The 22,405-nt window shown below is 43.5% G+C and overlaps 1 protein-coding gene across 1 annotated transcript in view; it reads right to left on the bottom strand.

Annotated features, from left to right (window-relative positions):
• KPNB1 (karyopherin subunit beta 1) overlaps positions 1 to 15,611 on the bottom strand; it is a 28,042-nt gene extending 12,431 nt beyond the window's left edge. The window contains exons 1-11 of the mRNA XM_025995809.2: positions 15,041 to 15,611; positions 14,878 to 14,936; positions 12,545 to 12,727; positions 9,012 to 9,212; positions 7,946 to 8,098; positions 5,612 to 5,671; positions 4,969 to 5,058; positions 4,502 to 4,612; positions 3,613 to 3,714; positions 1,547 to 1,771; positions 212 to 403 (exon numbers count right to left, since the gene is read on the bottom strand). Of these exons, the coding sequence (XP_025851594.1) occupies positions 212 to 403; positions 1,547 to 1,771; positions 3,613 to 3,714; positions 4,502 to 4,612; positions 4,969 to 5,058; positions 5,612 to 5,671; positions 7,946 to 8,098; positions 9,012 to 9,212; positions 12,545 to 12,727; positions 14,878 to 14,936; positions 15,041 to 15,080 (1,416 nt within the window). The 5' untranslated portion in view covers positions 15,081 to 15,611. The remainder of the gene's footprint in view (positions 1 to 211; positions 404 to 1,546; positions 1,772 to 3,612; positions 3,715 to 4,501; positions 4,613 to 4,968; positions 5,059 to 5,611; positions 5,672 to 7,945; positions 8,099 to 9,011; positions 9,213 to 12,544; positions 12,728 to 14,877; positions 14,937 to 15,040) is intronic.
• Between the last annotated feature and the right edge of the window lie 6,794 nt (positions 15,612 to 22,405).

The following is a 22,405-nucleotide window of genomic DNA, read 5'->3' as shown; positions in this document are numbered from 1 at the left end:
AGTGGTTTGGGAACCAGTCACCATGAGTCAACAGCTCCCACTGGCTCATGCAATTGGCATTCCTCCACATTTTAAGTAAAGAAATTAGGAAGGAGATGCTATTCAGAAAAGGCCTTCCAGTGAGGTAGACCCATTTCTCTCCCAAACGTCCTATGTTCTTGCCAAGGGCTCAGCCCTGCTCCATTATCTCAGCGCGAAGAAAAGCCCTTACCCAGCACACATTTGAAGCCACTCGGGGTTCAGCACTGAGGCCCTCAATCAGACACTGCAGCAGGGGAGTCAAGTAGACATCATTGATGGCAGCTTCAGGGAGCAGTTCACAAATTCGGCCCACAGTCCACGCAGTTGTATCTCGAACAACTACACTGGGGTCTTTCATTAATTCTATTAGGGTGGGCATAGCCTGCAGATACAGCAGTTATTAGCAAAGCAAAACAAAGATTAAAATTCATGTTTACTGAAACGGAAATACTGATAGTCACGATTTCTAAAAGTTTTATTTAAATAATCTCTATACCCAATGTGGGGCTCCAACTCACAATCCCTAGACCAAGAGGTGCATGCTCTTCCAACTGAGCCGGGCCAGACGTCCCTTGATGGTTGGGTTTTAACCCAAAGCACCAATATAGTTTGTCATTTTAAAAGACTGTCATATACCCAAAAGTCTAATAAAATCAAAGTAAAAAGGGAGAAGCACCTTAGCTCCAATCATGATTTCAGGGTCCTGGGACCAAGCCCTGCTACTGGGCTCGTTGGTCTGCAGGGAGCCTGTTTCTCCCTTTCCCTCTGCCTGCCAGACTCCCTCTACTTGTGTGTGTGTTTGTGCGCTCTGTCAAGTAAATAAAATCATAAAAAGTGAAAAGGTGAAACAGTCCTCTCTTCACCAAATCCCAGCATAGAAGCTTATTAAGAGTCTAGTATGAATGCTTTTATCAGCCTTTTACTGAATCACTCAGGTGATGCATCTAGATGCAGCTGTGATGGCATCTGGCTGTATTTCAAAAGGCTGAGTTCCATACACTAAACACATTACAATGGACTCCTGTATCACTTGTAATAGTAAAATAAACATAGCATTTTCACAATAGTTTTCATTACATAGATATCATTTTGTCTTATGGACAAAACCATCACATTGCTAAGAATTATGGGGAAAGTTAATGATATAGCAGTAAGTGAAAAAATAAGTTTTAAGACTACTGGCCACTGAGAACTCTATCCTGTTGCACATACATATATGCACACAGAACACTGCTACACAGGTAAATACTAAGAGTTAATAATGCTATTCCTAGGCAATGGGATTAAAAGTGACTTTTTCTTTTCAGCCTTTTCTGAAATTTTCAAGTCATGACTTTTGTAATAATAATTTTAAAGAGTCAAGAAATACATCTTATCATTCCTTCACTGACAGCAAATAACAATCCAAAATAAATTTGGTGCGTGACTATGTATAGTTTTGTTTTTAAAATAGAGGCACACTTTCAAGGAAAAAGTTCAAACAATAAATACTCCACTTTCCACCCTAAAACTTCCTCAGCTTCACCTGGATAACTAGTGGTTTGAGCTGATTGGGCTCTGGTCCTTCCAAGATACAGCCAAAAGCCATGACTGCCGCATCCCGGTACCGCCAATCAGGGTTCTTGATGTGTTCTTTAATGAAGGGGAGGACATGTGGGACGATGTCATCTTCACAGCAGGTGGCCAGGAGCATGAGGCAGACGCCTGCTGCTTTGCAGGGGTTCCAGTCATCGTCATCATCATTCTCATCCTGACAAGAGAGTTTGGCACTAGTTAAATTTATGTTCAAATAATCACTGTAATTCAAAAAAAGAATTACTAACTCAAAAGGTCTTTTGACTACTCCCAAATGTTATTGGAACTTAAGTTTGAGAGATATAAATATAATATAAAACCCTTGTATTTTAATTTCTTCCACAAAGATTCATCACAGCATGGTCTTTGGTAAGTAAGATACATAGAGGCAAGTCCTATTTAGTACTATACAACGAGATGGACCAAGTTTACTATGTGCAACAAGAAGGATGAAACTTGAACATATAGAAAGCAAAAGGCAGAACAGGAAGATATGCTTATGATTCCAGTTCTATGAAGTCCAAAATCAATAAAATAATCTGTGGTGGTAAAGGGGAGGGAATGAATGAGGAAGATGAAGGCATGAGGTGGCTCCTGGCTCCTGGTGTACTAGTGACTATTACAGTTCAACAGGAAATTAAACGGAAAAAAAGATTCCATTCAGATCTCCCCTGAAACTAGAACTCAAGGTTCATCTTCCTTATTGTGGCTACCCGTACTACCTAGTAATTCAAAGTAGGCTGCCTTGGGGTGCCTGAGTGGCTCAGTGGTTGAGCGTCTGCCTTTGGCTCAGGTCGTTATCCCAGGGTCCTGGGATTGAGTCCTGCATCAAGGCTCCCCTTGGGGAGCCTGCTTCTCCCTCTCCTTGTGTCTCTGTCTCTCTCTCATGAATGAATAAATAAAATCTTAAAAAAAAAAAAAAAAAAAAAAAGCAGGTTGCCTTATGCCGCTTCAGAATATTATATACCTAAAGAACAATTTGTTTCCAAATACGAAAACCACAATATACAAAAGTGAAGATACTGAGGTTGAAAGACACAAGAAGTAACTGTAAAACTGAACCAGGATATGAAAATGAGAGGACACCCAGTCCATTTCAAACCAAATACATCTTTACTTATATCTTTTGAGATTGTTATACCGAAGAATCTTTCCAAACACCATACCAAGGAAAACTCTGATGCCCAAAGTCAAGAGAGAATGACAATCAAGATATACTTCACATAAAAGAATTTCTATATTTACCCATTAGACTCAAATCTTCATGAAGTCCTGTTATTTTTATTTTGTCCTGAATCTCATTGATGTTAACAATCACAGAAGAATCAGAATAACTCTTTCTTTTGGTTTTGTTTTGTTTTTGAGACAGCGCATACCCATGTGCAGGGCGATGGGGAGTGGGGGTGGGGTAATCTGCAGGTTCCACACCAAGCATGGAACCTGATGCGGGCTTGATCTTATGACTCTGAGATCATGACCGGAGCCAAAAACCAAGAGTTCAATGCTTAACAGACTGAGCCACTCAGGCACCTCCAGAATAATTCTTATCTAACCTCATCAAGATTTTATTTTTATTTTTATTTTTATTTTTTATTTTTTTTTTCTCATCAAGATTTTAAATGTATATACATACTGTGAACTCTTAAAAATAATCCAAATATTAGCAGATACTTGAGTGGCCTAAAACTACCACATGCCTCTTGCTATGGCAACTTTTTACTCCAACTTTTATAGCACATGTCTCCTGCATTACTTTGGACATGGTACAGCATTCAGGAATCAGCGTGTGTAGCTTGTTCACAACTAAGGCTGAAACATTCAGACCCAGCTCTCCTTCGCAAACAACCCAGAGCCTAGAGGATCTTAAGAGATCCAGCTCGGCTCTTCCCAGTCATCTATAACAAAACATGAACCAGCTAAAGAGTTGCTGAGTTCCTTCATGGAAATTGTTCCACAGCAAACCAACCCTCCAAAATATCTTATGGCTTACCCTGCTAGATTTGTGAGGTAACTCACCTGTTTAGTTAGTGTCTGTGTGAGGATTGGCACCAGGTACTGTAGTGCTCCCTTGGCATAAAACTTGCTGGTGTGCTCAGGGGGTCGTCCTTGTTCTGCTGCCTGAGGAGAAACATAAAAGCAAATTCTGGACAGCAGCAAACAGGCTGGTACTAGAGGCATACAATGAGAGCCACCCAGGGGTTTGTACAGAAATACACAGAGCAAATGTAACATTTGCTGTGATCTTTGGAGGCGCTCATTTCTTTGGTCTACTTCAATGGGATTCTTTTAGGCCATACATATCTTCTACCTTAAAGGACCAAGGCAACCTTAAGAACTACATTCCTTTTTCACAAGCTCAATTCATATTAAGAAGCTGTCATCTAACTAACCTTTGGATCAAGAGATGTACTAAGTTTACGTAATGATGCCAAAAATAAAACTGGTTCTTAAAAGTGTGCAAGATGGTTAAGGCTGGAAAAAAAGCTTGAGTTCAAAGATTACAAAGTGTAGACCTAACCCCTTTGTCTATAATGAATTCCTTCACCAGAGTTAGTAAGCTGTCAATTATGCATCCCATGCTTGCATGAGGACTTCCAAAAGGAAATAACTCAGCGTTGGACGTCACCTTGTTAAATTGTGACTGCCTGCTGCCCCCTTGTGTTCATGGTAGTAACATCAACATTTATAATAAATCACGTCTGGCTGATCCGTAAAGCATGAAATGCCTCATTATGGGTCTGTCTCCCTCCTGAGGGGCTTTGGCTAGCAGAGAAAGCAAAAGCTCTACAAATGGAGATGCCCTCTAAGCCCATGCAGAATAAAGCTTTCTCAGAGGAGCTGAATACCCAAAAGGGAGCTATGTCAGACAAATAATTCTGCTGCACCAACTCTCTCCCAGGCTCACCTCGGAAGCCTCAATGGCCAAGTCCATTTCCTCATCACACACATTGGACCAGAATTCTATCCCTTGTAGGGCCACTTCATCAATGTCACTTTTCATTGCTTCAATTGTGATCTTTAGAGGGAAAGAAAAAAAAAATGACATACCAGACACCAAGTAAGTGCTGGTTCAAGTTAGACCCCCACTTCCAACCACAGACATTCAAGTGTCAAAAATGTACATTTATGAAAGCTAGGTCTGAATGAAAGGTAGAAACAGAAAATAGATTTTAAAAATATACTCTTCCCCACCACAAAGGAAGCCCAAGTCTTCTTGGCACATTACTAATGGCTTAAACATAACACTCAGACTCAAGGAATTTCCTTGGTTTCGTAATACTAAGTAAAAAAATTACAGAAATGACAAAACATCAAGAATGATGGGCTTTGCAACTAGCTACATGCTAACATACATAAAATAGAAATACTTACAGCAAAAAGAGCAGGACCCATATACGTCTCCATATACTGATAATACAATGACATTATCTTTACCAGATTCTGTAAGGCAGCCACTCGTACCTTTTACAAAAAAAAAAAAAAAGTATTAATAATGTAGTCTGACAAAGAGAACTACATCACACAAATGGGTCAGTAATCTAAAGGGCCAACTGAGGTACATTTGGGTTATGTCAACATTTCTTCAAAATTAATCTCTTAAATTTTTTTTCACCATCCTTGTTTATTTTTCTTTTCTCTTTAAAGGTGCCTCTGGAACCTATGGAGGGCTAAACTCAGGAATGCTATTCAGACTAGATGTTAGTCCCATCTGTTTGGAGGATCAAGGTTTAAGTACACCAACAGTAAACCTATTTCAATGGCTACAATGAAAAACAATCACTTGTATAACTTACAGCAATTAAGTAGCAAGGGTGATCAAAAACCATTTCTTCCTTAAATCTTTTCAGAGGACGTAACTTCCATTATGTTAACTAAGTACAATTTTCCTCTCTTTTATGAAGAACAGTATTAGTCAAACCTTATTTCTGATGTCACCTGATTCCCAGCATTTCAAACTACTATGCTAGAAATGGCATTTCCGAGAGATGGATTTTTCATATGAAGTCACACTTACCCTTGTATCCGGACACTGTGTGGCTTCACAGACCACCTGCATAATAAAGTGCCTTTCGGACTGCAGGAAGAAAAAAAGTAAAAGATAATAAGAAGAGTACAAACCATATATATGAAGATTGCTAGACTATTCTCTTCAGAGAAAACCTTGCACTCCCCATCAGCCCATAACCATGAACCAATCAAGCAGCTTTTCCCTGACACAGTCCCTACTATATGACCTGCCCTCTAAAGAGGTCCCTATTTTTTTTTTTTTTTTTTAAGATTTTATGTATTTATTCATGAGAGATACACACAGAGAGAAGCAGTCTCCAGGCAGGGAGCCCGATGCAAGACTCGATCCTGGGAACCCAGGATCATGCCCTGAGCCGAAGGCAAACAACCAACCGCTGAGCCACTGGGCATCCCAGACCCTAATCTTTTAATCCCCAAAATGATCTTCACTAACAAGACTCCAAGGAGGAAGTAGACAGGAAAATGTAGGTCACAGGGTTTAAATATAAATGGTTAAAAAAAAAAAAAAAACCCACAACCCTACATTAGGAAAACCCACTTCTTTATATTTAAAATCTAAGAGAATTCGAAACATCTGCTTTACTTAAAAATTTGTTTCCTGGGAGGTGGCAAATCCCCACCAATCATGGTAAGACACAGGAGAACACAACAATGAAGTGATTTGCTACTATCCTAAGTCTTCTGAAATCTAAAAGGAAAGTCTGTTTTCTAAGCAATTAGAATTACAATTTGCTTTGGCTTCTTAGACCTCCCTACTTTGTCCACAGTAAGACCAAGAAATGGCAAAAAGCACAGCTAAAGTGTCAACAAGTATACAAAAATACTTGCAGACCACATACAATCCAGTGATTCCACTTGATGATAGACCCAAGGGAACTAAAAGGAGGGCCTCAAAGATCTATTTGTCCACCTACATTCATAGCAGCATTATTCACAAGAGTCAGAGGATGAAAGAAAGCACCCCAAAGTCCACAGACAGATGAACGGATAAACAAAATGTGGTATATACACAAAACGTTATTCAGCCTGAAAAAGTTAATTCTGACATAGGCTACATTTATGAACCCAAGATATTATGCTTTGTGAAATAAGCCAGTCATAAAAAATCAAATACTGTATGATTGCTTACGCTTAAATAACGTATCTAGTGTAATCAAATTCATAGAAACAGAATGTAAAAAAGTTGCCAGGGCCTGGGAAGGGGAAAAGAGGGAGTTGGTTCTATGCATATAGTTTCAGTTTTACAAAATGAAAAATTTCTAGAGACTGGCTGCAAAACAACATGAATATGCTGAACACTATTGAACTATACACTTAAAAATGCTTAAAATGGTAAACTTAATGTCATTGTAGATTTTAACACGAATAAGTAATAGGCGGAAATATTTTCAGACAAGATAAGCTTTGTTTATATATTAATTTTCAAAAGCATCTTCCAAGGAGTTAATTAGCCCACAACTTCTACAATTTTTTAAAAATCAAACTCTATGCCCAGGGTGCCTGGGTGGCTCAGTTGGTTAAGCATCCGCCTTTGGCTCAGGTCATGATCCCATGGTCCTGGGACCGAGCTCCACATCAGGATCCCTGCTCAGCAGGGAGCCTGCTTCTCCCTTTCACTCTGCCACCACCATCACCCCTCTTTTTCTCTGTCAAAAAAAAAAAATAAACTAAAAATTCTATGCCCAACAAGGGACCAGAACTCAAGACCCCAACCCAAGGATCAAGTTATATGCACACCAACCAAGCCAGCCAGCCCTTTTTATTTTTAAAAAGCTCTACAACTTCTGTGTTTAAGATTTTATTTATTTGAGGGAGAAAGAGAAAATGCAGGTACATAAGTGGAGAGAGGGGCAGAGGGGGGAAGGAGAGGGAGAGTCTCAAGTAGACTCCATGCACAGCTGCTGAGCACAGAGCTCTCCATGGGGCTTGATCTCACAACCCTGAGATCATGATCTGAGCCAAAACCAAGTCGGAAGTTCAACTGACTAAGCCACTCCAGTGCCCCAATTTGTTGTTTTTTTGTTTGTTTGTTTTAAATCCCAGAGCGTACCCACACTTTGATCTGCAAGAGTAAAAACCTAAGCTTAGAAACACTTCAGATCACATTTTCCCACAAAGCCTCATGAGAAACAGCAGACACCTACTCCACAGTCACTTCTCACACAACACAAATCTTAACTAGAATGGAAATGAGTGCACCTAAACCAGATGGTACTTTCTAAGCCACAAACTTAAAAAAAGCAGCAACAAAGAAACAACTTTCATTTAACTCTTACTCCTTACCTTCCAAACCTACGTCTTTTTGTCAAAAGAGACTTACCTCTTTGTCAAAGTTTGCTTTGGTGAACTCCAATGAGTTCAGGAGTGCATTTGTAGCCGCCAGCTTCACATTATTACTGGGCTCTTCTTTCCTCATCCCCTGGATTATGGCAGTCAGAATCTCATTGGATTTATCCTGTAGCTGCTCTGGGTCCTGAAACAAGCAGAGAAGTGCAGTGAGTAAAATAATGAGCTCATGACTAATCAGCAGTCCTTTTAACTGTGAAATCCACTCGAGTGAGTATCATGACTTTCTCTGATCTTTTTCCACATATTTCCATTTAGGGACAAACCACCTGCAAAATATCCTAGGGCCTGAAGTCCAAAATTGAACTGAAACAAGTTAAACTCATCAACTTCATCTGATTTCCTAGCATAATGACTCTGGGCATGAGGTAATGCTGGCTTTTTCTTCTCCGTTCTGTGCAAAGGGAAAGGGCAGTCTGATGTTTTTTCCAGGCCATCTGTATCAACTGAAGTAAAGCTTTTGAAGGCCAAAGATCAATGCCTGAGCACAACACCTAGGCAGTCCAGGTCAAGTGTGGACTTCTTTGCTTCATCAAGTCTATATGTGGAAACAGACACCAAGGTGGTAACCTCAGCAGCAGCCATAGTCCCAGGAGGGCTACATTTCACAAACTGCTGTGCCTCCAGTGGCTAAGCCAACTACAGCAAGAGCTGGCAAAGTGTTTCTGTGAGATAGTAAATAAAAAGGAAGACAGCATCCATGGTACCCTGAGGACATTGAGAAAGGGATGGGGTCAGGGATGTTCCACAACAGAACACATCTTCTTTTAGAAATCTGGAATCTATACCTCTCCAAGCATACAGATTTCTTTGTTCTGAGCTTGTGATCCTCAATTCTCTTTAGTTTAGGGCATGATGAGCAATGTGAGGATCAGTTAGCTATCCCAATACAGAAGTCTAGATTAAATAAAGCAGTCCTACTTGCAAAATACTCTGTTGTAGCTTGGTTTTCTCCATCACATAAAAACAATCCTAATACCAGGCAAGTCACAACTAGAGGGAATCAGCTATCTAAGTTAGATACAGAAGACCGTACTTACTATATCTTGGCAAATGTAACCAATAGCTTCCAATGTCGACTCTTTCATGTGCTCTGTGCTGTTGGGGTTTGTGACATTGGCCACCAGCTGAGGAATGAGTTCTGGCCACTGGTTCACCGGGATCTCTGCACAAGCAATACCAGCCACACATTGTGAGGCAGAACTAGGCCGGTAAGTTTCTGTGCCCAAAGTCTGCAAAACCTGCGCGCACACACACACAAAATAAGATGAAAAGTATCAATTACTAATATTATTTGAACATGTTTTGCCTACCACCACATCTCTTAGAACAGTCTGAATTTTCTGCAACACACAAAATTAGAAAAAGGTATATACAATATAGTCTGCTATCAAAAAAAGAACCACCAGCTTCACTAACCAACACCAGCACAATGTTGCTACAGAGCAGAGCCTAGAAAAGAAATCAACCACTCCCTACTACCAAAAGGACTTCTCCAAAGCCAGACATCTCACATCAATGTTCAACAAAATAAGAAAGGAGTCAGAAGGAGATAATGTTAGAAGGCAAAGAAGACAAAATTAAGCTTCTAGGCTCCTTGCTAGAGGTACAATGGAAGGATGTTCACAGCCTTGTTTTGTGGATAGAAAATGTGGGACTTCAGAATGAGGCTAACTCCGGGCATTCAAATGGGTCTGATTCACAGATCATAGTCTAGCCTGATTCAAGGAAGAGACCCGTTCCAACCTATGAAACGTGGAGCAAGCCTTCTTCCCTATGGTCAATGACAGGTTAGCACCCCACAGTGACTTTCATACAAAGGCCTTGGTCAGGGAACATCACCCCACTAGATGCAGATACAAAGTTACTGATGTTACTAACACCTAAGAATGAATCCTTATTTAACTTTCAATCTGGAAGGATTTGTTCTGTTTGCCCAAGAATCAGAAAACTCTTCTCTCCACCATCAACAGATATCAAGAACTAGTTAGATATGTCAATTAAAATGAGATCCGCTTCTCATTAAGCAGGTCTTGTTTGAAGAGATAATCATACAAGGATTTATGTAAAGGGGAAAGGCACAGGTACAGATAAAGGATGAAGCCACAATTGACCCAAGGTTAATCATTACCACAATCAGCTAATTCAGTCAATGAACTAAGAATCACCAGTCCACTCAAAAGGCAAACAGTTAACTGTTCCTGGCATGAACACAGGACAAAGCGTAGCTGCCAGATATTCAGGCCAGCTCTGCTGACTGGGTCAGGTCACTTAGTAGCCTGCTTTGTAGCTAATAATAATGAACTCCCCATCTTTCCCCCATACAGTATATCATCATCCCTGCCCGCCCCCACTGACAAGAGCTCTGCCCAGTAACAAACTGTTCTGATTGATCGTAAATGAAGGTTTTGCTCTCTAGGGTTACCAGAGCCAGGATGACTCTTAAGAAAAACTGTTATGTGGAAGACATGGAGCACGGAGGTAGGGATGAGATGACCAGTCTAAAACAGCAGATGCAGAACAGGTATTAACCCATGTCTGACTGAGAGCTCCAGGTCAGGGTGCCTCTATACTACATATACCACACCACCTCCTGGTACACGTGTGGATAGCAATGAACCCCACTGTATCTTTATCTTTCCTCCTTTACATTGCTTCTGGAAGACCCCTAGTTAGCATTACTTGAGGTGATTTACAGACCACAAAGGTCGGTTTTTGTTTTTTTTTTAACCTAGGTGGTAACCCTAATGATAACAGTCAATTACCAGAAATAAGAGAAATAAAGGAGTGACTCTAAACTGTGTCCAAGACCCACATTTCAAAAAATAAATAACCATCAGCCCTGAGAAAGTATTCATTACCAGAGCTGCTGTGAAAGGGAAAAAAGGGTTATGATTAACTGCTAATTTTCTTTCGTGCAGAAGGGTTCAACAACACATACGCTAATTTATTCAAATTTTAAAAAGTCTTAAGACTGATGTGCCAAAGAGTCAATTACAGTTCCAATCACATCTCATTTACTATTGCATAATTTCAGCAAGATAAGAAAGTGAATGGGCACTACAAGCACCAAGATTTCCAGTAACTGACTGATGGAATAAACCTCAATCATATCAAATTACGAGGAGAAGATTAAAATGTTTTTACATAAGCAGACTTAATGTGGACAGAAATTGCTCTACATATTCCAAAGAAGATTCAAAATAAGTTGGCTTTCAAAACCTAATCATGAGTACCTTCACACAAGACTAGAGAGAGGAGTATTTAACTTGAAAGAGAAGTTGTTGCCCTAAGAGGCACAAATCTACCAAACACCTGGAAATAGCCAAGTATGATGTGTATAACCATGACATGTGCAACTACACATTTAGGAGTCCCCCAATTGATTTCCTCTCAAATACCAAGGATCAACTGCTTGACTTACCATTTTCTATGCCTTATGCACATAAGACAGACTGCTAAAGAACCTCATTAACTGGGGAGTGCAGAGGACATTTGTCCATGTATTCTAAGTATCTTTTCCTGTAGCTAGAATTACGGATTTTAACTCAACAACAGTCACATGACCTCCATGATACAGAGCAAGGGACATTCAATTTTCCTTAAAACTCATCAGTCCACTCTTTAAACACCCTGATTAAAAGCCAGATATTCCTAAAGAAAGTTTTTCATAATTTACTAAATAGAAAAAAGCACCATTAACATCATATTATTATTTCACAAACTCTTTGGCTTAAAAGGCCCAAGAGATCATTTAGCTCCTCTTTAAACTCCACATAGTGCCATGCCTAAACCATTAAACAATGAAAATTATCTACAGCACAAGTTCAACAAGAGCCAGGACTGATGAGAATGAAAAAAAATCATTTAGGAAGACAGGAATATTTAAAAAATATTCCCAAGCCTCACTCCAACAAAACATAATCTCTGGAGGGAGCTTGGAAATATATTATTGTTAGCAAATACCCTAACTGATTCTCATACTTCAAGTTTGGGAACCAATTTGTATACTATGTCAATTCACCAGAGATTCTACAAATTCTGGCAACCAATTAAAGTTCCCTAAAAAGCTGGTTTACCTTAGCTTTAAAAAATAAAAAAAAGATTTTATTTGAGAGAGAAAAAGAGCGTGCACTCACGAATCAGAGAGCACTAGCACAGGGGAGAGGCAGAGGCAGAAGCAGACTTCCCACTAAGCAGAGAGCACGATTCCAGGACCCTGTGATCATGATCTGAGCCAAAGGTAGACGCTTAACTGATGGGCCACTCAGGCGCCCCTACCTTAGTTTTCTGAAAATAATTCCAATGCATTCATTAATGGGAAATGATGGCAGAGTACAGACAAGCTGAACTGAGAAAAAAATTTAAGTCAAATACAATTTTTTTTCCTTCAAGTGAAGCTTAAGTCTCAGAATAGTATTACACTGTCAGCTCTATCTCATGTAAATGACAAAAGAACTGACCAAGATGTTTCTTTTAGGGGGTCCAGGAGAGGATGGGGAGGTGGGGTGGAGGACGAGGTTTCTAGTTCCCAGAGGCTAACAAGACTTTAAAAGAGAATAAAGTTACTTACGTAATTCTTAACTTCCCGTCGAGCATTAGCATCAATTGCAAGCCACCTCTGCTGATATTGTGCCTTGATATCTGGATCTTTAGATGTCAAAGAGTTCTTGATTTGTAGACCAGCTGCAACTCTGGCAACCTGACTGTTTCCTGGATTTGCCAGCACTCTGGACAGTTCCACAAGGAAAGTGGGCTATTAAGAGAAAATGTGTTTGTGAATGAAAGTATCTTTGGAATTTCACCAATTAAGAATACCTTATAGAGCACCAAAACACTGGGGGAAACTTAAGTTTTTTAGAACATATAACAAACATCTTGGAAAATGCTACAATATCTACTTCATAACTCCTATAAAAATGTTACATGGTACACAAGTCATCCATCTTCTCATGCAGCCTCAGCATTTAACCAGAAGGTACAAATTTTCCTATGAACATCATTTTTAGTCCTCAAATCTTCATATTAGATCTCCTAAAATAAATTAAGTTTGACAATCTAGTAATTAAAGGATTCTTCTATTTAACAATGCCCAACAATAAATATGTTAAATGATTATGTGAAGACAAGGTAGAGAGTAAAATTTTCTCGAAATTAAAAAAAATCAGTCTGAAAAGAATAATAATTAGGGTGGCTTTTGATCTCATGTAGGCAGTTAATCTTTGATAACAGAGATAAATACTTACAAACCTAAAACACAGATTTAGGAGGCTAGTCCTCTGTTTTAGCTTTAAGTGTTCAAGGAGAGAGAAACACTGAAAAAAGACTTATAGATGTGATTAATATTAGAAACAAGAGAAAGTGAGAAGATAAAAATGCCAAGACAAATTTGCCAGGAAAAAATATTTTACATTTAACAGCCAACAGTTAACAGGCTCAAGGCTCCCATGCATTTTGAACTTGAGCTGTCCACTGAACATACAGTACATTTCTGAAAAGCTTACTGAACGTTTCGTGATGCGCAGGTCCCCAAAAATGTTTAAAAATTTTAAGACACATTCATCTTCCCTACAGAAAGCTCTGTCCAAATGGAAGTTAACAGGAAAAACCAAAAGCAGATAGTTTCTTACCACTAACAAGTCTTGCAATCACAGAAGATAATTCTTAAAAGTTTTATTAATTATGTACCACTAAGGAATGTTAAGAATGTCAGAAGATAAAACGTTAGGAATAGAATAAAAGGCTTCTTGTAAAGCCTTTGAGCAGAGGCAGAAATAGGAATATATCCCAAATAGAAGTATTATTGGTCTTTACTAGCAGAAAAAATCCTTTCTACGGAAACATAAGGATAAAAAGCTAACTAGTAAAAACCAGTGCCAAAAAAAAAAAAAAAAGGTCATTTAAGGCAGTTTGTATAAAAGCCTTGTCACTTTTTTGCTTACATTTCGTCTAGATAACAAAGGAACATGTTTGGTTACAATGTTATTTAGGCTTATTACCTATTACCTTTAAAAGATGTCAAATACCATCCACCCTTCCATCTACTCCCCATCCCCTCCCCCCATAAGAGGGACATCAAAGAGAAACGACACTGGTACACAGGCTGTTTCAACCAATCCATCCCACATTTTTAAACCAGAGGCCCAGTCTAGCGGATTTCTCTTCGTTTTTTTTCCGTACCCCTTAAATTTGAAAATAGGATAATGAGGAACTTTCCTCTGTGATTTCATCTGGAAACAGGCCCGATCAAGGAGGAGTCTCAGCCTGCTGTATGGGTATAGATTCAGTCTCTACCCATCGAAGTAAAAAACAAAAACCAAAAACTAAATAATCCTCTAAACGAATACCCAGGAAGCAAAGGGAGAAATATTGCCGGAGTGTGTTAGGAGGTACTCGGGTGCCAGGCCTGGCCATGAGCACAGTACCAAGGGGCATAGGAAAGGGTAGACTCTGGGAAGTAAGGGGGGAGAACCACAAGGGCCACGGGACAGGAAGGAGAAGCCGGCCCGGGTCAGCACAGGGCGGGTAGCTGGGCGCCGAGCTTCCACATGGCCCCTAGGCCCGGCTCCCCCACCCCCACCCTTGCTGAACACGCAGCGCCGCGCAACCTAACTTCCCTTCCCTCCCTCTTTCTCCCTCCCGCTGCACCGCCGCCCTCAAGCCGCGCGGCGATTGGGCGGCAGTCACCCCGGCGCGCCGCGCCATTGGCCAGCTGCCGGGGCCCGGGGCGGGACACACCCACCGGCTTCCCGATGGCGGGGTTAGGTTGGACCGGGGTGGGGGGGAGGGGGACGGGATGGGGCGGGGTGGGTTCCCGAGGCCTGGGCCTCCGGGAGGGCGGGAAGGCCCGCACGCAGGGGATGGGTGGCCGGCGGGCGGGATGGTGGCCGGCGGGGTGGCACGCACCAGGTTTTCCACGGCCGCACGCTCCAAGAACTTCTGCGCCGCTTCCAGTTCCAGCCGATCTGGGGGGGGAAGGAAAGTGGGAAGGGGACAGGGTCAGAGGGGCCAGGGCTTCCCCTCCCCCCACCCGGTCACCTCAGCCCGACCCCCGGCCCCCGCGTCCTACCGGGAGACACGGTCTTCTCGAGGATGGTGATCAGCTCCATGGCGGAGGGGGTGGCGGGGACTCCTCCTAAGACGACGGTCCGGCCTCTCGGGCGGCGGCTCTAACTGGGGATGGGGGTTGGGGGTCGGGTGGGAAGGGAGGGTGGGGTGGGGGGCGGGGGTCACCACAAGCCCATTCACCGGCTCCCTCTTGGTAGTCGCCCCGGCTCCCCTTCCTTCCTCTTTTCCTTCCTTCCCCCCTCCTAATTTGTTGCGGGCGGCGGCGGCAGCAGCTGCTCCACTGGCGGCGGGGGAGGGACCCCGGGGGTAGCTCAGAGCGCGGCTGGTGCTCGGGTGGCGGAGGGAGAAAGAAGGAAGGGGAGGCGGTAAGTGAACGGCGGCTCGCAGGGAGGGAGAGAGAGGGAGGGAGGAAGGCGGAGGGATATTCGGGCCGGACCTCTCCGCGGCGGCACCGCGCTCCCTGCCGATTGGCTGCCGCCGTGGCCACGCGGAATCCCCAATTGGCCAGGCGGTCAGCGTTGAAGGGCCGCCCTGCGCCCATTCGCCCGCTGGTTTCAAGGCCCGGGTTGGCTGGGCGGGCAGCGGAATGAGGTGCGCTGATTGGTCGGAGGGAGGGAGATTGGGGTGGGGCAGGCGAGAGCCGGCCGCTGATTGGGCTGGCCTGGTAAAGGCCTTGAGCGCAGACGGGCTGAGCTCCGGGAGGAGGGTGGGCCAAAGGCGAGACTCCGGGCCCGCGTGATTGGCTGGGACGCTAGACGTTGATAGGATAGGGCGCCCGGGAGAACTGGGTAGAGGAGTTCGGGGTCGGCGCCGCGGAAAGGCGGGAGGCGCCCCGCCGCTTCTAGAGCCCGGCGCGGGGCACGATGGGACGCCCCCGGGAAGGGGCGGAGCGGTGCTCGGGCTGCGGTTGGGGAGAGCGCCGTCACTCGGAGGGGCGTGTTGAGGAGCGTTTCGCGGGTGCTAGCGGGGGAGGGGGGACCGTTAAAGCCTTGCGCCGCGCCCTCAGGAAGCCGCTCTCATGGCCAGGCCTGCTTGGTACCAGGCTGTCAGCTGGGAAGGACCTTGAAGACCATGCGGCTCAACTTCCACTTTGCAGGTGTGGAAACCAGCCCAGAGAGGGTATGCAACTTGTCCGAGATTACGTGGAGCCGGTTAATGGCCTGCTCGGGACTGGCCTTAAGGCTCCTGACTGCCCTTGGCCTTCTACGCAGCCTCGGCTTCAAGGAGATGAATGCTCATGCGGTTGTGAGGCCTAGCTGAGGTGGGGTGGGCATTTGGACGCCCCCATCCATAGCTAGAAGGTATTCAGAGGAACAGAAATGTTTCACCCGGCGAAGGAACCTCTGTAAAAGGCACATGTGAACCAGAAAGAGTGTGTCTGCAGGCGTAAAGGCTTGCCTTTTTATTTCATGTCCTGCAAGAAATTAAGGAAAGTCTTTCTGCAGTAAAATGCACATAAAGAAGATGTGCATACATTGACTTTCTCTGAGATTGGTACATGGGCTCCTCGCGAAGAATTTCCTGATTTACTACATTTTCACCATGTTAAGAGTTAATCGTATGTAGCTGGTTTATAGAGCTCTTTACCATATAGCTTAAGCTTGCAGGATAACTACCCTACTCTAGCCATACTGGGAAAACCTAGGAGGGACTCTGTCCTTTTTTTCTTTTCCTTTTTTCTTTTCTAATTTATTCATGAGAGACACACACAGAGAGAGGCAGAGACACAGGCAGAGGGAGAAGCAGGCTCCATGCAGGGAGCCTGACGTGGGACTCGACTCAGGGTCTCCAGGAGGATCACACCCTGGGCTGCCCTGTCTTTTTTTTTTTTTTTTTTTTTAAAGATTTTACTTACTTATTCATCAGAGAGACAGGCTCCATGCAGGGAGCCCGACGTGGGACTCAATACTGGGACTCCAGGATCATGCCCTTAACCCAAGGCCGTTGGTCAACCACTGAGCTACCCAGGCATCCCAGAGGGACTCTGTCCTTGCTGAGAGGTTCCACCAAGAACTGGGAAAGGTTGGCTAGCTACCTTCAATCCTTAAAAGAGGAAGAGGTTTCTCTGCTAGAGAAGTGTGGGGACCATTCTCACCCCACCCCTTCCTATAGCTTAGCAGCCCTACTCACCCCAGCCTTTTGCCTCACCTTTTATCTAAGAGAGTACTGTCCTGTGTGTGTAACGTTATCAGGAATCAGTGAAGGTTAAATAAGACAACATCCAAGAAAATCTTTTGAGTTTCCTCGTGTGGCCTACCCATACTCCCAATAAATAATCCATATTTCCATGTCACTCCAATCCAACTTCCTCCTGCCCCCCAGCAGTTTGCTCCACATGAGAATATTAGTGAAGGCCATTTGGCTGGAATAAAATGCTGGAAAGATAGTATGTTTTGCAGCAAAGTTCAGAAAGTCAAAAAAACATAAGATCCTTGCCAGAACCCAAGTGAAAGGAATTTTTTTTTTTTTTAGTTGAACTAAGGTTACTGATGGTGCTGTCTAGTCTCTAGCCAAAGCACTCAGTGCTGTCCTGCGTTCAGCAAAGGCTAGTGAGGCACCATAACATGAGCGTCCAGCACACAGATTCCAGAAACTGCCTGCCTATGGTTCACAATCCAGCAGTGCCACTTCTTAGCTTGCGTGACTTACTTTGCTTACATGTAAAAATGGGGCTAGGAATTGTACATATTTTATCTAGGGCTTTTGAGAGATCTTTAAGTCAATACATGTGAAGTTCTAGGAACACTGCCTGGCATGCTATATATGTCATGTATACATTGGCTATTATGTCTTAACCATGTATTTTGTACTAAGTGAGTGGTTCTTGGTCTTTGGTCTGTTAGGAAAGAAAGATTTTAATTCATTAACCTCGCAAGCAAATGTAAAGTTTGACAGGTGCCAAAGAGTGACCCAATCAGGGCTCAGGGAACGTTTACCTGAGAAGGGGAAGAGTTATTCAGGTGGAGAAGGGAGCATGTGCAAAGGCCCTGTGATGGGAGGGAGTACAAGGATTATAAGGAACTGCAAGAGGATCAGTAGCTCCAAAGCACAGAGAACAAAGTTGGAATGTTGAGTAGATGAAAGAGCGTATGAGACTTTGCATGCCACGTGTATGATTTTGTCTGTCTATATCCTAAGAGCAAAGGCAGCTACTCAAAGGTCTTAAGATTGGTGTTATAATGTGGAGATTAGACTGGAAGGAGGAAAGAGGAGATGAGGGAGACCATTTAGGAAGCCATTGCAATAAGAGATGACACATGGAGAAAGGAGAAAGGTAGAAGTAATAGTGGAAATGGGAATAGATATCAAAATGAATTGAACCTGGTGATTGGAGGTGGCACTCATGCCTACTGGATTCCTGGCTTGCACTATGGAATGGAGGGTAAAGTGATACCCTCGCAGTGTTTCCCAAGTAGGAGTAATAGGAGGCCACGTGGTTTGGTAGCATGGAGAGGTACACAGGGGCTTCAAGTTATCTTGAGCTGTGTATGGTGTCCATGGGTTTCAATATGTTATTATCTGTATTTTTGAATGTCAAGAATATTCACATATAGAGGACAAATTCTGAAATTAAAGAGAAAAATTGGATTTCAGTCTTACTCTGCCGCTTCTTGCTGTATGATTTGGAACCTTTTGGGTCTGTGAAATGAGAGAATGTGTGTCCCGCCATTGGGTGATCTGAGCGTAAATGAGAGCCTCTCCATGGAATGCTCAGCGCAAGTTGGGAGATGTTCACTGATGTCTTTGCAGCAAGTGTGTTGGTGAAGGGACAACACCTGCTGGCACCTCCCTACCCAGTTACCCATCCCACGGGGCATTTGAGTGAGAATACCCACTGCAAGGGGAGAGCAAAGCAAACGAACCCAAGAGGGGTCAAACCCTGGCCTCCTCAGTGCTGGGGAAGAATGGAGGTGAATATGACACCTGGAGAACACAGTGCCCCCCTGCTCAGTGATGGGGCAAACTCCATTGCCATTTTCCTGACTTTCCATACCACACGCCTTTCAAGTAATTTAGAAAAGAGATCATTTGAGGGGCGCCTGGGTGGCTCACTCAGGTAAGCATCCAACTCTTGATTTTGGGTCTGGTTTTGATCTTGGGGTCATGAGATGGAGCAGCATATTGGGCTCCATGATCAGTGAAAAGTCTCCTGGAGGATTCTGTCCCTCCCCTTATTCGCACACTCACACACTCTGTAAAGTAAATAAATGAAAATAAAATTTAAAAAAAAGATATGATCATTTGCAGAAAAGCAGCGGAGATTTACTGCTCTTTCCTCTTCAATCCCCAGGGCAGAAATACCATCCTCATAAAGCAATCCTCTTGCTTCCCTACAGCCCTTCCCTTTGCTCACCAGGCTCACCAGCCTTATTGTTCCTTGAGCACACATCTATTCGTGAGTCTCTGGGACGTTGGTGTTTGCTGTCCCTGATGCCCGATCACTCTTCCCACAGTTGTTCCTTCCCATTTCTCTTCGTTCGGATGTTGCTTCTTCAGAGAGGCGTCCCCCAAGCACCCCATCTGAGGTGGTTTCCCCAGGTGCTCCATGTGACAGGTTACTATTCGATGATCTTTAGAACTCCTCAATCTCCAAAAAAATCTGTTGCTGGTGACTGTCCCCACTCTGGCTAGAACGTGCGTTTCACAAGAGCAAGATCTTGTCTGTCTTGTTTGTTGCTTAAAATTGTGCTTCACACCATAGTAGGTGCTCAAATATGTGTAAAATGGATGAAACAGTAAGCATGCAACATGTCCCTATGGCCTATGAGAAGTGACTGTCTAGTTGTGTTAAAGGTGTTTTATAATTTACCTCACCCTCTTTTCCAGTGTTATCCATACTGGCCTCCATGTGTACCGTTGGTCCAATCAAGCCAATCATGTCACAGTATCCTGCAGAAGTAGTTCATCACTCTCCTAGGCCTGTCCCCCACCTGGAATTCCCTCTTTAATCCTGTCTTCAAGGTGATACTCTTATTAATTTGTTTGTTCGACTATATTAATTTTGGGTCTCCCCTCCCCCAGCCATTTCAGATATAGCAGGCGACTATGATAATGGCTGTAAGAAAGGTATGAACCTGGGGATCCCTGGGTGGCTCAGCGGTTTAGCACCTGCCTTTGGCCCAGGGCGCGATCCTGGAGTCCCGGGATCGAGTCCTGCGTCGGGCTCCCGGCATGGAGCCTGCTTCTCCCTCCTCCTGTGTCTCTGCTTCTCTTTCTCTCCCTCCCTCCCTCCCTCTCTCTCTCTCTCTCTCTCTCTCTCTCTCTGTGTCTATCATGAATGAATGAATAAATCTTAAAAAAAAAAAAAAGAACCAAATGCTGGAACTAAATCTCAGAGTCCTGGAACTAAAATCTTAGAAGAACGGCACCTGGGTGGCTCAGTTGGTTAAGCACCTGCCTTGGGCTCAGGTCGTGATCCCAGAGTCCTGGGATCAAGCCCCATGTTGGGCTCCCTGCTCAGCAGGGAATCTGCTGCTCCCTCTCCGTCTGCCTCTACCCCTGCTCATCCTTGTCCATGTATGCTCTCTCTCTCAAATAAATAAAATCTTAAAAAAAAATAAAAAAATCTCAGAGGAGGAAGAGACACGTGGTTCCTGGCTTAGTTAAGAGAAAGCTTAGTAGACAGGGAGAATTTGAGTTGAACCCTGGAGTATTGGAGAGGATTAAGGATTGCAGGAAGGCTTCTCCAACCCAGGCTAATCTCTCTGCTTACTCATAATGTTATCTTGGGAAGGTTTATTTGAAGCCTGTGTCTCAGTCTCCTCATCTGCAAAATGGGGAGAAGAGTCTTAGCCAGGGTTGGCTTATGGGGATGAGACCTGTACAGTCACATAGGCACTTAGAAGAGCTGGTGCCTCACTTGGTTTAGTGTTCTGTTGGCACCATATGAAGTTGTTAAGAATTTTTGAACAAGGGGCCCTGAAAGTTGTGTTCTGATTGTGTTTCAAAGGGTTATTGAAAAGTCCTAGGAAGTTAATACATGAACGTTTTTTAGAACAGTGAGGGCCTGGCCTGTAATGAGGGTTTGGTAAGTGCTAACTATCATTTTTGATATTGGCATTGTTGTTCTCAGAACTCTTGTAACAGTACTGCTCACAGTGCACCTCGGGTTAGCATTTGAACAACCCACAAATATTTTTGAGTGCTTGCTCTATTAAGGTACCAGATGGGTCACAAAGATTAATAGCACAGTGCTTCCTAGCCTAGCTCAAAGAACAAAGCATGTGTTTTAAACATACTAATTAGTAATAAATAACATGTCAAATGAAGACTATAGTGATTTTAAAAGTTGGTTTTGGGGCCCTTCCTTCAGATAGTAGTTTTGTGGGGTGGGGGTGTCCCAGATTCTGTTCCCCAGGTGATATCAGTGAACAGGCAAGCTTTGTAACCCCCGGCATGAGCTCTAAAGAGGCCAGGTGGAACAGAAGGGAAAAGGTTGGCATTGGAGTGGATCAGACAGGGATTCAAGTGCCATCTACTAGCTCTGTTACACTGTTTAAATTCTTTAGCCTCTCAGTTACCTCATTTGTAAACATTAAAACCATACTTTAAAGATTAAATTTTTGGGGTGCCTGGGTGGTTCAGTGTTAAGCATCTGACTCCTGATTTCGATTCAGGTCATGATCTCAGTATCTTGAGATTGCCCTGTGTTGGGCATGGAGCTTGCTTGGGATTCTCTCTCTCCCTCTCTCCCTCTGCCTCTCCCCGCCTGCGCCACCTCTCTCCTTCCCACTGCCCATGTGCACATGCGCATGTGCTCTCTCTTTCTCTAAAAAAATAAAACTTAAAAAGATTAAATTCTTCAATGCTTGAAAAAGCTGAGAACATAGTGGATACCTAATTATGAGTTATTTCCTCTGGCAGGGAAGATGGTATCCCAGGAAGGAGCAGTCACAGAGGGCTTCCTGGAGAAGATAATTTACCCCTACAAGTAGTATATTTGGTTGGAAGAAAGGCTTCTGATCACACAGTCTAGCAACAGTCAAGATATTAGGTGGCGCTATTAGAAGAATGTTAGACCACAAAGTAATTGATGGGAGGAGTTGGTGGCTGATAGATACAGAGGAAAGGAAAGCTGGAAGGTGAGGCCTGGGTCTCCAGCTTGAGTGAGAGTGGGTCATTTTGGGATGCCTGGGTGGCTCAAGGGTTGAGCGTCTGCCTTTGGCTCAGGGCGTGATCCCGGGGTCCTGGGATCAAGTCCTGCACTGGGCTCCTTACATGGAGCCTGCTTCTCCCTCTGCCTATGTTTGCCTCTCTCTGTGTGTGTCTCTCATGAATAAATAAATAAAATCTTAAAAAAAAAAAAAGAGTGGGTCATTTAAAAAACAAGGTCAGGTATGGAAGCTCACTTGGTGCAGCAAGGTGG

Source organism: Vulpes vulpes, chromosome 2, assembly GCF_048418805.1.
Source record: "Vulpes vulpes isolate BD-2025 chromosome 2, VulVul3, whole genome shotgun sequence".
NCBI lineage: Eukaryota > Metazoa > Chordata > Mammalia > Carnivora > Canidae > Vulpes > Vulpes vulpes.
The sequence above is the reverse complement of the archived record's forward strand: the minus strand, read 5'-3'. Positions and strand labels throughout refer to the sequence as shown.